Genomic DNA, 12,470 nt, shown 5'->3' with positions numbered 1-12,470 from the left:
CCAGGGGCCAGTGCTGAGAAGGCCCTGGCTCTGGTTGAGGCTGACCTGACTTCCTTAGGGCCCAGGACCTCTAGGTTGCTATTTATGGACCTTAAGGTCCTCTGTAGGGTCCCGTAGGTACGAGGGTCATCAGGAAACTCCTGAGCTCGATGGCTGAGCTTCCAGAAGTGTCCCAGAGCCCTCTCCAGACAAAGGCGGCAAACAAGGATGGGAAGCAAAGGGCCTTGGCAACTGCCAAGCTGTAAGAAACCTCTCTGGGTTGACAGGGCCTAGTGTAAATATTCCTGCTGCAGTTCAGACCTGAGCCTCAACAACAGGCCTCAAGGGACCTTGGCTTGCCCCTGGTCTGGCTCCAAGTATTAAACTGCCCCAAGATGCCGAGATGGGCACTGGCTTGGGTGGCTTAAAAAGAGGATTAGATAAATTCATGGGAAATTCATGGGAAGATCAGCCATGGCAGGTCTGCCTCCACTGTCAAAGGCAGCATGCCTCTGAATATTAAAGGTAAAGGGACCCCTGACCATTAGGTCCAGTCGTAGCCGACTCTGGGGTTGCGGCGCTCATCTCGCTTTACTGGCCAAGGGAGCCGGCGTGCAGCTTCCGGGTCATGTGGCCAGCATGACTAAGCCGCTTATGGCGAACCAGAGCAGCACACGGAAACACTGTTTACCTTCCCGCCAGAGCGGTACCTATTTATCTACTTGCACTTTGACGGGCTTTCGAACTGCTAGGTTGGCAGGAGCTGGGACCGAGCAACGGGAGCTCACCCCGTCGCGGGGATTTGAACCACCGACCTTCTGATCGGCAAGTCCTAGGCTTTGTGGTTTAACCCACAGCATCACCTGTGTCCCGCCTCTGAATATTATTATTGATTAAATTTGTATACCACCCTATACCCATCAATCTCAGGGCGGTTCACAACATGAATACCTGTTGGTAGGACTCGCAAGTTGGGCACCCAGAGAATGCTGGACTTGATGAGCCTTTGGCCTTATCCAGCTATGTTCTCATTTACACTTTTATTCCCACAGCCCTAAAAAACAACAACTGCCAGCAACATTTATATTCCACGTTTCTTTCATCATGGGATTCTCAAAGGATCATCTATTTGGGCACAGACCAGACCCAGACCTGTTTAGCTTTGAGACTTGCGGGTCTGGGTGGTACACAAATTTAAGTAATAATAATAATAATAATAATAATAATAATAATAATAATAATAATAATAATAATGATGTGGTGGCTTCATCTGCTTTGAGGCCATACTATGTTGTTTCACCAGGGCCCCAGCACAGACAGGTGCAATCTGGAATCCAATCTTCCTCTCAGACGCCTCATGAGTTCTGGTGATGCCTCCCCAATTGTGACTTGCTAGCAAGCCCTGCAAACCAAACACCCTCCTTCGGGTTTCCTTTCCTCACCGCAGTGCAGAAGTAGCCACACCCAGGGCAGCAGTGATGCTTCACCATTCTGGCTCGGTGGGCCTCGCACAGGACCATGAGGGGAACGCGGCTGGAGGGACGCATCGTCTCCCGCTTCAAGATGCTGCTGCTGCAGCCGTTCAGCTGTGAATAAGCAAACAAGATGGTCGCTCTCTTACTCTCTCCAGCCTACGACTCACTTTTTTTTAATTTTATTTCTTTATTAAATTTTGACATAAATATATTTCACAAACGTACAAAAGACAAAATGAAAAAGAAAAAACAGAAAAAGAGAAGAAAAAAAAAAGAAAAGAAAAAGAGAAAAAAAGAGAAAAACACAAAATACATACAACTTTAAATAACATTGATCGACTTCCCTTTATCTCGATTTCGGAAAATATTGCCTTGTTTATCTATCTGCTGTGTCTATTCCTTAATAAAACTTTTTACGTAGTAAGCGTTATCTCATGCCTACTGTGATTTCTGTAAGTACATATGTGTTTCTGATCAACATTTTGATTTTCCCCTTGTCTCTATTTCCATATATATCCTAAATTTATTCCATTCATTGTTAAATTTTGCACTTCTTTGATTTCTTATTTTCTGTGTCAATTTAGCCAACTCCAAATAATCGGATAGTTTAAGTTGCCACTCCTTTAGTGTTGGGATTTTTGGTGTTTTCCAGTACTGTGCTATGAGGGTTCTGGCGGCCACCGTTGCATATTGAAAAAAGGTTCTATCTTCTTCTTTGATATCCTTACCAATTATCCCCAGCAAGAAGGCTTCGGGTTTTTTAACAAACGTATATTTAAAAAAAAATTTTAATTCATTATAGATGGATTCCCAAAATTTTTTGAGAATCTCGCACGTCCACCACGTATGGATGAAATCGCCCTCCTTGCTCTTACATTTCCAACACAGTTTATCGCCCGTTCTATACATTTTATGTAGTTTTACTGGCGTTATGTACCACCTGTACATCATCTTATACATGTTTTCCTTTAGTGTCGTGCATGCTGAGAAATTCATATCTTTACACCACAATGCCTTCCATTTGTCAAACTCTATGTTGTACCCTAGGTCTACCGCCCACTTCACCATCACTTCCTTTACTTCCTCGTCCTTGGTGTCCCACTCAAGCAACTGGTTGTACATTTTTGATAATAATTTTGTTTTACTTTCTATTATTTCAATCTGAAATCTAGATTTCTTGTCATTTATTCCGATCTTATTATCTTCCCTCCACATTGAATTAATTTGATGGTATTGAATCCAGCCAGTCAGCTTGCTTTTTATTTCTTCATAAGGTCTAATCCTCCACCCGGATTCTGTTTTGGTTAGTAAATCTTCATATGTCCATCTTCCCCCCTCGATGTTTAATTTTTTAATTGTTAAAATGTCTATTGGTGATAACCACCAGGGCGTTTTCTGCTCCAAGAATTTTTTATTCCTTTCCCACACTTCCAGCAGTGACCCTCTGAGAATGTGATTAGAAAAACCTTTATGAACCCTTCCTTTATCTCGCCATAAATAGGCATGCCAACCGAATCTTAGATTAAACCCCTCTAGATCTAACAAATTTTTGTTTTTGATGACAATCCAGTCTTTTACCCAACAAAGACATGCTGCTTCGTAATATAACCTCAAATTTGGAACCGCAAGACCACCCCTATCTCTTTGGTCAGTCAGCAATTTAAATCTAATTCTTGGTCTCTTTCCCTGCCAAATGAATTTAGAAAGTAATCTCTGCCATTCTTTGAATATTGAGGTTCCTCTAATTATCGGTATATTCTGGAATAGGAAGAGTAATTTAGGTAGTAAGCTCATTTTAATCGCCGCCATTCTCCCCAACCACGAGAGATTTATTCTATTCCATGTATCCAAGTCCTTCATTATTTCTTTCCATGTTTTCTTGTAGTTATTTTCAATCAGATTTGTATTTTTCATAGTTAACCAGATTCCAAGGTATTTAACTTTTTTAGTTATTTTAATTCCAGTTTGACTTTCAAGATCGTTTTTGGTTTCTTCTTCCATATTTTTGGTCATTATTTTGGTTTTTGCTCTGTTTAATTTAAATCCGGATAATTTTCCAAATTCCTCTAATAGCTTTAACACTTTGCCGACGCTCTCTTTTGGTTCTTCCAATGACAGCATAAGATCGTCTGCATATGTTTTCAGTTTATATTCTTTCGCTCCTATTTTTATGCCACGGATCTCTGGGGTTTTTCTTATCTTATTTGTGATTATCTCTAAAACTGTGATAAACAACAGCGGTGACAAAGGGCACCAGCCTACGACTCACATTGGAGGCAGGGCAGTACAGCTTTAGACTGCTCATATGCCCAAATGCTCCTCTCTCAATCATAGAATCATAGAGTTGGAAGAGACCACAAGGGCCATCGAGTCCAACCCCCTGCCAAGCAGGAAACACCATCAGAGCACTCCTGACATATGGTTGTCAAGCCTCTGCTTAAAGACCTCCAAAGAAGGAGACTCCACCACACTCCTTGGCAGCAAATTCCACTGTCGAACAGCTCTTACTGTCAGGAAGTTCTTCCTAATGTTTAGGTGGAATCTTCTTTCTTGTAGTTTGGAACCATTGCTCCGTGTCCGCTTCTCTGGAGCAGCAGAAAACAACCTTTCTCCCTCCTCTATGTGACATCCTTTTATATATTTGAACACGGCTATCATATCACCCCTTAACCTCCTCTTCTCCAGGCTAAACATGCCCAGCTCCCTTAGCTGTTCCTCATAAGGCATCATTTCCAGGCCTTTGACCATTTTGGTTGCCCTCCTCTGGACACATTCCAGTTTGTCAGTGTCCTTCTTGAACCGTGGTGCCCAGAACTGGACACAGTACTCCAGGTGAGGTCTGACCAGAGCAGAATACAGTGGCACTATTACTTCCCTTGATCTAGATGCTATACTCATCTATCTATCTATCTATCTATCTATCTGTGTTTCTGTGTGCATGCACAACACCTTTCAGAGACATTTTGCCACTCTTCTTCCATTTAACTTTGAGTCAGAGAGGGGGGGGGGGAGAGAGAGCGGTCTCACGATAGGATGAACCTGATGCATGACACGCACAGGTAATAATGATAATGATGGCGATAATAACAATAGTAATCGCTTTCATCACCATCGCTAGTAATTATTATGCTTAAGCATTAGAAACTGGAACAAAATGTTGCAGTGTATCCTTTTCCTAACAGGGCACTCCCATTCAGGGTTCCAGCCAGCCATTTTTTAAATTAATTAAAAGCATTTCTGGCCTGCTGGCCACTGCGAACAATATCCTCCAGACAAGATCATTCCACTCTTCCACAAACACCCCCTTGGTTTTCTTTTCCAGCTGAAGCTCTGCATCCTGTAACAACTGAGAATAAGTCCTCCTCACTGGGCTGCTGATGAATCTGTTTGTTTGTTCTGTCCCCTTAAGGTTTAATTGTTTCAATACATATATATATATATGCACTTCTGCAAACCTTGGGGCAGTCCTGAGCAGCCGATACCTCCCTCTCATTTTCATCCCCTGAGTTTTCTCTCATTTTCATCACCTGAGTTTGCTGCTAAAAGGAAAAACGATGATGCTTTAGAGTAAATGAAGGGCCTGTAATGGATCTCCAGGGTTGTAATGGGACAAAAGGAGGAGGAGGCCTCTAATATATGTTCAATAACAGCTTCTTCCAGATTTCCCCTATTTTCTTACCTCTCCATCCGCACTCTCAGTTGCCATGCATTGATTTCCAGCTTGCTGGCTGAGGCGCTCAATGGTTGGAGCTTCCATGCGGCAGGAGCAGAGGGGCAACTCCTCAAAGCGCTCCGTCTCCAGAGAACTCGTCTCATTCGACACCCCTGTGGCGGGAAAGAAAAAGGGGAGGAAATAGGACCCGGAAATGGCTGCTTTTCACAAAACAAAACCCTGCCTCTACTGCATAGCCTTCTCCCTGGATGCTGCAACCATCCCCTGGTCGTACAAGTTGCATCCGAAATCCTCCTCTATTAACCCTTTACAGAAATGGCGTTTGGCACTTGAGGTTGAAAACACTTTTAAGCTAGCTATTTATGTTCGTGGAGCAATCTTAATGCACGTGAGCCACAAAGTTTTAAAATGGCATCTTCACTGGCGTTAGCATTCCAATCAATTTAATCCTCCTAAATACTTAAAATGTACATTACGGAGAATATAATACGGTTCTCGTTAAATGGAGAGGCATCTTTAATAATATTCAGAAGGCCTTCTCGGTAGTGGCGCCCGCCCTGTGGAACACCCTCCCATCAGATGTCAAGGAAATAAACAACTATCTGACTTTTAGAAGACACCTGAAGGCAGCCCTGTTTAGGGAAGTTTTTATTGTGTTTTTATTATGTTGGGAGTTTCACAGAGTGACTGGGGAGGCCCAGCCAGATGGGTGAGGTATAAGTAATGATTTATTTTATTTTATTTTATTTTATTTATTGGCATTAAAGTTTTTAATGTCTGACGTTTTATCGCTTTATTATTATTCTGTTGGGAGCCACCCAGAGTGGCTGGGGAAACCCCGCAAGATGGGTGGGGTATTAAGAATAACAACAACAACAACAACAATAATACTATATTATATCCTTTTAATGTGAACTATGTTTGAATACTGATTGGGGTAGGGTTTTTTTTTTTTAAAGAAAGCCTCCTCAATTTGTAAGAATAACAGTACCAAACTATAGAACAGAACAGTTCTCATTAAAAGGACAGACATCTTAAATAATTATATCCCTTTAACAAGAACTTCACTTGAATTCTGTTTGGGGTTTTTTAAGTCTCCTCAGTTTGTGAAAATAACAGTATCAATATAAAAAAAATGACAATTAGTGACTTTTCAAAATGAATCTTGAGGCAGAACCAGTAAAATCTGACACCTGAGGCAAACCACCTCAACTTGCCTAACGGTAAAGAGTTTTGCCCTGATGTCTCCTATTTATAGCCAATGGATGTGAATAATATTCAAATAAGTTTTTTTTTTAACAGTTCTCCTTGCCTTCTATTCTGGGGCGACCTAGGCTGTTAAGACTGCTTTCAAAGACCAATTAAAACTAGTTGCACCTAAACACAGAGCGACTAGACAAGTCAGTTTTTAAAAACTTGGGTATGGGTGTGTATGGAGACATCGCAACTCCTAAATGAAGTCTACTGGGTACCCAGACTCTGGTTGGGTTGAGCAGCAAGGAGACTTCATTCTGCATTTGCTATCAGTGGTCAAGATGTTCCCCTCTCCTAAGAAGGGGGCCTGTTGCCACCATCGCTTCCTGATCACCAGCCTGCCCAGTGTTAAAAGAGGTTACAGTGGTGCCTCGCAAGACGAAATTAATCCGTTCCGTGAGGCTCTTCGTATAGCGGTTTTTTCGTCTTGCGAAGCAAGCCCATTGACAGCTTAGCGGATTAGCGCTATTAGCGGTTTAGCGGCTTTTAGCGGATCAGCTGATAAGTGGCTTAGGGCTTAGGAAAAGGGGGGGGAGGAAAAAAACCCCGCAGGAACTCGCAAGACATTTTCGTCTTGCGAAGCAAGCCCATAGGGAAATTCGTTTTGCGAAGCGCCTCCAAAACGGAAAACCCTTTCGTCTAGCGGGTTTTCCGTCTTGCGAGGCGTTCGTCTTGCGGGGCACCACTGTATTTTAAACTGAGGCAAAGTCTCTCAAGCTCCATCCACTGAGGACACAGGCATGAAAACGTCTCTTAGGTCAACCTCCTGCGAGCTTCAGATGGACTACAACTCCCATCAGTCCCAGCGAGCGCAAGAGGCGAACAAGGAAGTAGTGAACGAGGCTTGCTCAAAACCACCCAACCCACAAATTCATCGCTGGGTTTGGGTTTGGACGCACCGGCATTGTTGGGGGACAGCGCCCCCTGGTTGGGCAGTTCCAAACAGCCAAGAGGCACCTCTGTGTACTCGCTCTGTGTGGTTGCTGGGCCACCATTCAGCCCTGGAGAGGGAGAAAGAGAAAAAGGAATGTCTGAAGGGAAGGGAAAACCATTCCAGCCTGCCAGGTGTCTCTGCACTTCGTCTTTTTAAAAAATTAATGCCAAATTCCACTGCAAGGATGTCAAGCCTCACGGGGGCCCTCCAAATATCGTTGGACTACGAATCCCATCATCCACTGCCATTGGCCATTCTGTCTAGGACTTCTGGGAAATGGCGGTTTAACATCGCCTGGGGCTATAGACGGAGCAGCACAGCCTCGGCTGAGAGAGACAGAAGGGCTGTGAGGATACACTGGATGGGGCTGGCCAATATACAACACACTATATCATGGGTTTTGTATTACTTAGCACTACAAGGGGGGAAGTGGAGAAAGCTGTGGCCCTCCAGATGTTATGAGATCACAGCTTCCATCGTCCCTGGCCATGCCGACTGGGGCTGATGGGAGTTGGAGTCCAGCATCATCTGGAGGTTCCCCAACCATGTCTTACTGGTACAATGGTACCTCGGGTTAAGTACTTAATTCGTTCTGGAGGTCTGTTCTTAACCTGAAACTGTTCTTAACCTGAAGCACCACTTTAGCTAATGGGGCCTCCCACTGCCACCACACGATTTCTGTTCTCATCCTGAAGCAAAGTTTTTAACCCGAGGTACTATTTCTGGGTTAGTGGAGTCTGTAACCTGAAGTGTATGTAACCTGAAGCGTCTGTAACCCAAGGTACCACTGTACTGCTCTTGTTGTTGCTTCATCTTCCTAACTTTCTCCCTCCCATCCCAGGTCGTGGCTCTGGAGCCATCAGACAAGCACTCACCTCTGGCATCCTTGGGGTTTGGTTCTTTGCGCTTCCGTTTGCGCATTGGCTTGACCCAGGGGCTGTCGTTCCGCCAGCGCTTCCTGGCCTTTCGTTTGGAGCTGGAGGCTGCGCTCTGGAGCAGGAAAAGGGGCAGGGTGAGAAAACGAAGTCTGAGGAAGGTGCTGTTGTTCGAAACCTCTGGCTTCTCCACTTAGGAACATATAAGGAGCTGCCTTATACAGAAGGACCAGGTGCGCAGCCTTGGCGTCATTTTGGACTCGCAGCTGTTCATGGAGGCGCAGGTCAATTCTGTGTCCAGGGCAGCTGTTTACTAGCTCCATCTGGTACACAGGCTGAGACTCTACCTGCCCGCGGACTGTCTCGCCAGAGTGGTGCATGGTCTAGTTATCTCCCGCTTGGACTACTGCAATGCGCTCTATGTGGGGCTACCTTTGAAGGTGACCCAGAAACGACAACTAATCCAGAATGCGGCAGTTAGACTGGTGACTGGGAGCGGCCGAGACCACATAACACCGGTCTTGAAAGAACTACACTGGCTCCCAGTACATTTCCGAGCACAATTCAAAGTGTTGATGCTGACCTTTAAAGCCCTAAATGGCCTCAGTCCAGTATACCTGAAGAAGCATCTCCACCCCCATCGTTCTGCCCAGACACTGAGGTCTAGTGCTGAGGGCCTTCTGGTGGCTCCCTCACTGTGAGAAGCCAAGTTACAGGGAACTAGGCAGAGGGCCTTCTCGGTAGTGGCACCCGCCCTGTGGAACGCCCTCCCATCAGATGTCAAAGAGAACAACAACTGCCAGACTTTTAGAAGACATCTGAAGGCAGCCCTGTTTAGGGAAGCTTTTAATGTTTAACAGATTATTGTATTTTAATATTTTGTTGGAAGCCGCCCAGAGTGGCTGGGGAAACCCAGCCAGATTGGCAGGGTACAAATAATATATTAGTAGTAGTAGTAGTAGTAGGATTCTGAGGCCACAATCACCCCACACGGTTGAAACTGGGTAACCCCCAAGGGAAGAAGGCTCAGAGCCTGGGGAGAAGTGGTGAGACGACAATGAGTGGTCAGAGGGTGAAGATTGGGAGGAGGAGGTGTTGGAAGCTGAAGAGGTCACAGGGCTAAGTGAGCAGGAACAAGCTGAGGAAGAGAAAGTCCAGAATCAGAGGCGGAAGCTGAAGCAGGAGGCGAGGGGGGCCAAGAGGCAGAGCTGAGTCAGGCTGGTAAAGAAGTCCAAGTATCTCCTTCTCCTGCTGCGACCAGCTCCCCTCCGCCTTGGTCTCCCAGAACCAGAAGAGGTATGAAGAGGGAGGAGCAGAGACAGGTGTGCAACGGAGTCTCAGATTACTTGGGAAGGAGGGGACTTAGGCAGCGGTGGGAAGGCAAGGACCTTCAGTCCCCACAACTGCCTCACAGGGCATAGCTGTCAACTTCTCCCTTTTCTTGCAAGGAATCCTATTCGGAATAAGGGAATTTCCCTTTAAAAAAAAGGGAAAACCTTGACAGCTGTGCCACGGGGCAAGACCTACCGAGAAGAGTTGCTATATTCATTAGGCCTGGCACCCTTGAGCTGGCCTTGTTTCTTCTAATAAAGAGTTACTGTATTTTTCGCTCTATAGGACGCACTGGACCATAGGAGGGGGAGAACAGGGGGGGGGGGACTCTCCCTCTCTCTGCTCAGCGCCCCTTCAGCAAAGCAGCAGGAGAAACGGAGACCCTTCCATTCCTCCTCCCGCTTCGCTGAAGGGGCGCTGCGCAGCTCTCCCTCTCTGCTGAAGCCAGGAGAGTCTTGCTTTCCTGGCTTCAGCAAAAGGAACCCGAAGCCTTTGGAGCTCAGCACGAGGTCCCGCTGCGCTCCAGAGGCTTCAGGCGGCTATTCCTGGAGCCTGGAGAGCGAGAGGGATCGGTGCGCACCGACCCCTCTCGCTCTCCAGGCTTCAGCGAAAGCAACGCAAAGCGCTTCGGAGGCTTGGCGTTGCTATCGCTGAAGCCAAGGAGCCTGCATTCGCTCCATAGGACGCACACACATTTCTCCTTACTTTTTGGAGGGGGAAAAAGTGTGTCCTATAGAGCGAAAAATAGGGTAACTTCATTTACACCCTGTGATTTATTGCTGGCTGGCTCCTGACAACTCTGATACCACTTTAAACAGCCGTGGCTTCTCCCAAGGGAATCCTGGGAACTGCAGTTTGTTAAGGGTGCTGAGAGTTGTTAGGAAACCTGTCCGCTATTCCCTTGTCCCAGAGAGGGTTAACAATCAATCAGGCTGGCATACAGCAAGCCGACTGCATGTCTACTCAGGGTTTAAGCTCCCACAGAGTTCCGTGGGACTTACTCACAGGTACGCACAGGATCGTATCTGGAAAGGGAGCGAAGAATGTGAATGCAGAAAAACAAATTATAGAGGAAAGGGAAGAAAAATGGGGGGGGCAAGAAGAGGTTAAAAACAAAAATGAATGGAATGAAATGTATAGTGTGGGGGGTGACAACAAGGAGGGAATTAAAATTTAGAATGCAATGAAAGACATCTAAAGGCAGCCCTGTTTAGGGAAGCTTTTCATGTTTAATAGGTTATTGTATTTTAGTGTTTTGTTGGAAGCTGCCCAGAGTGGCTGGGGGGACCCAGCCAGATGGGCGGGGTATAAATAATAAATTATGATGATGTTGATGAAAGAGAAAACAAGTTTCCCCTGCCCTTCAGCTGCCCAGAAGTTGTTGGACTACAACTCCCTTGATCCTTGACCATTAGCTCTCCTGGCCGGGGCTGATGGGAGTTGTAGTCCAAAACATTTGGAGGACACATGGTTGAGGACGATTGGTTAAAAGGAGAAAGAGAGAATTTGAAAACATGGCAAGGCAAGCCTCAACCTACCCTATCAGAGAGGTTACCAGACTCTTCGTCTTCATCTTCTTCCTCGTCATCATCTTCATCATCCTCTTCCTCCTCCTCCTCTTCTTCCTCCTCTTCCTCTTCCTCCTCTTCTTCCTCCTCACTCATATGCTCTCCAGCAACATCTGCATCAGACTGTCAGGCAAAAAAGGGGGGGGTGCGACAACGTGAATTAAGAAATCCGTGCTTTGACTCTGAACAGGAGACGGCCACAACAGTCAAGAGGGAGACGGGCACATGTCAATTACTGTGGAAACAGCTACAGGGCGGTCTCACACAGCCCTAAAGGTCCTTTGCTACCTAGGAAAACCAGCGGTCAGTTTCTCAGTGCAAATATTCTGAACATTTGGGTGTCTTATATGTATCCAGAAGGGGCATACTTTTTCTGTGAAGCCACAGAGTATCTATACCTCAGGCAATCCAGACTTGGCATGAGGAACATTTTTCCACCAGAGGGCCAAATTCCCTTGCAGGCAAATTTCTGAAGGCCGCCTGACCAGAGGCATAAGCGATCAGAACAACAGGTGCAGCTCTTATACAAGGGTTTCCCAAACTTGGGTCTCCAGCTGTTTTTGGACTACAATTTTTTGGTTTTGGGCCTTCTGGAGGTTCCCTCGCTGCAAGAAGTGAGGTTACAGGGAACCAGGCAGAGGGCCTTCTCGGTAGTGGCGCCCTCCCTTCAGATGTCAAGGAAATAAACAACTACAATGGTACCTCGGGTTAAGTACTTAATTCGTTCTGGAGGTCCGTACTTAACCTGAAACTGTTCTTCACCTGAGGTACCACTTTAGCTAATGGGGCCTCCTGCTGCTGCCGCTCCACCGGAGCACGATTTCTGTTCTCATCGTGAAGCAAAGTTCTTAACCCGAGGTACTATTTCTGGGTTAGCGGAGTCTGTAACCTGAAGCGTATGTAACCTGAAGCGTATGTAACCCAAGGTACCACTGTATCTGACTTTTATAAGACATCTGAAGGCAGCCCTGTTTAGGGAAGTTTTAAATGTTTGATGTTTTATTGTTACAGATAGGTAGCCGTGTTGGTCTGCCATAGTCAAAACAAAACAAATTCCTTCCAGTAGCACCTTAAAGACCAACTAAGTCAGTTCTTGGTATGAGCTTTCGTGTGCATGCACACTTCTTCAGATACACTGAAACAGAAGTTTCCAGACCCTTCTATATAGTGAGAAGGTGGGGAGGGGTATTACTCAGAAGGGTGGTGGGAATGGGTGATTGGCAGATAGCTGTGATGAGCCTGTTGACGACTCTTAACGACTGCAATAGGTCTTACAGGAAAAAGCAGTCTATTTCTGAAGGACACTGTTGGCATTTTATGGCATACACAATGTTAGACGATGAGCAATGTTAGACGATGAGCAATTAAATAGTGGCAACA

General features: G+C 45.8%; 1 protein-coding gene across 3 annotated transcripts in view; it reads right to left on the bottom strand.

Annotated features, from left to right (window-relative positions):
- Nucleotides 1-12,470, bottom strand: part of EHMT2 (euchromatic histone lysine methyltransferase 2) — a 48,922-nt gene that overhangs the window by 24,825 nt on the left and 11,627 nt on the right. For all 3 annotated transcript variants that reach the window (XM_081852342.1, XM_081852343.1, XM_081852344.1), the window contains 5 exons: nucleotides 11,061-11,213; nucleotides 8,191-8,305; nucleotides 7,281-7,382; nucleotides 5,134-5,279; nucleotides 1,422-1,565 (listed from right to left, as the gene is read on the bottom strand). In XM_081852342.1, the coding sequence (XP_081708468.1) occupies nucleotides 1,422-1,565; nucleotides 5,134-5,279; nucleotides 7,281-7,382; nucleotides 8,191-8,305; nucleotides 11,061-11,213 (660 nt within the window). The remainder of the gene's footprint in view (nucleotides 1-1,421; nucleotides 1,566-5,133; nucleotides 5,280-7,280; nucleotides 7,383-8,190; nucleotides 8,306-11,060; nucleotides 11,214-12,470) is intronic.

Source organism: Podarcis erhardii, assembly GCF_964252035.2.
Source record: "Podarcis erhardii genome assembly, chromosome: 2".
In the NCBI taxonomy this organism is placed as follows: Eukaryota; Metazoa; Chordata; class Lepidosauria; order Squamata; family Lacertidae; genus Podarcis; species Podarcis erhardii.
The sequence above is the reverse complement of the archived record's forward strand: the minus strand, read 5'-3'. Positions and strand labels throughout refer to the sequence as shown.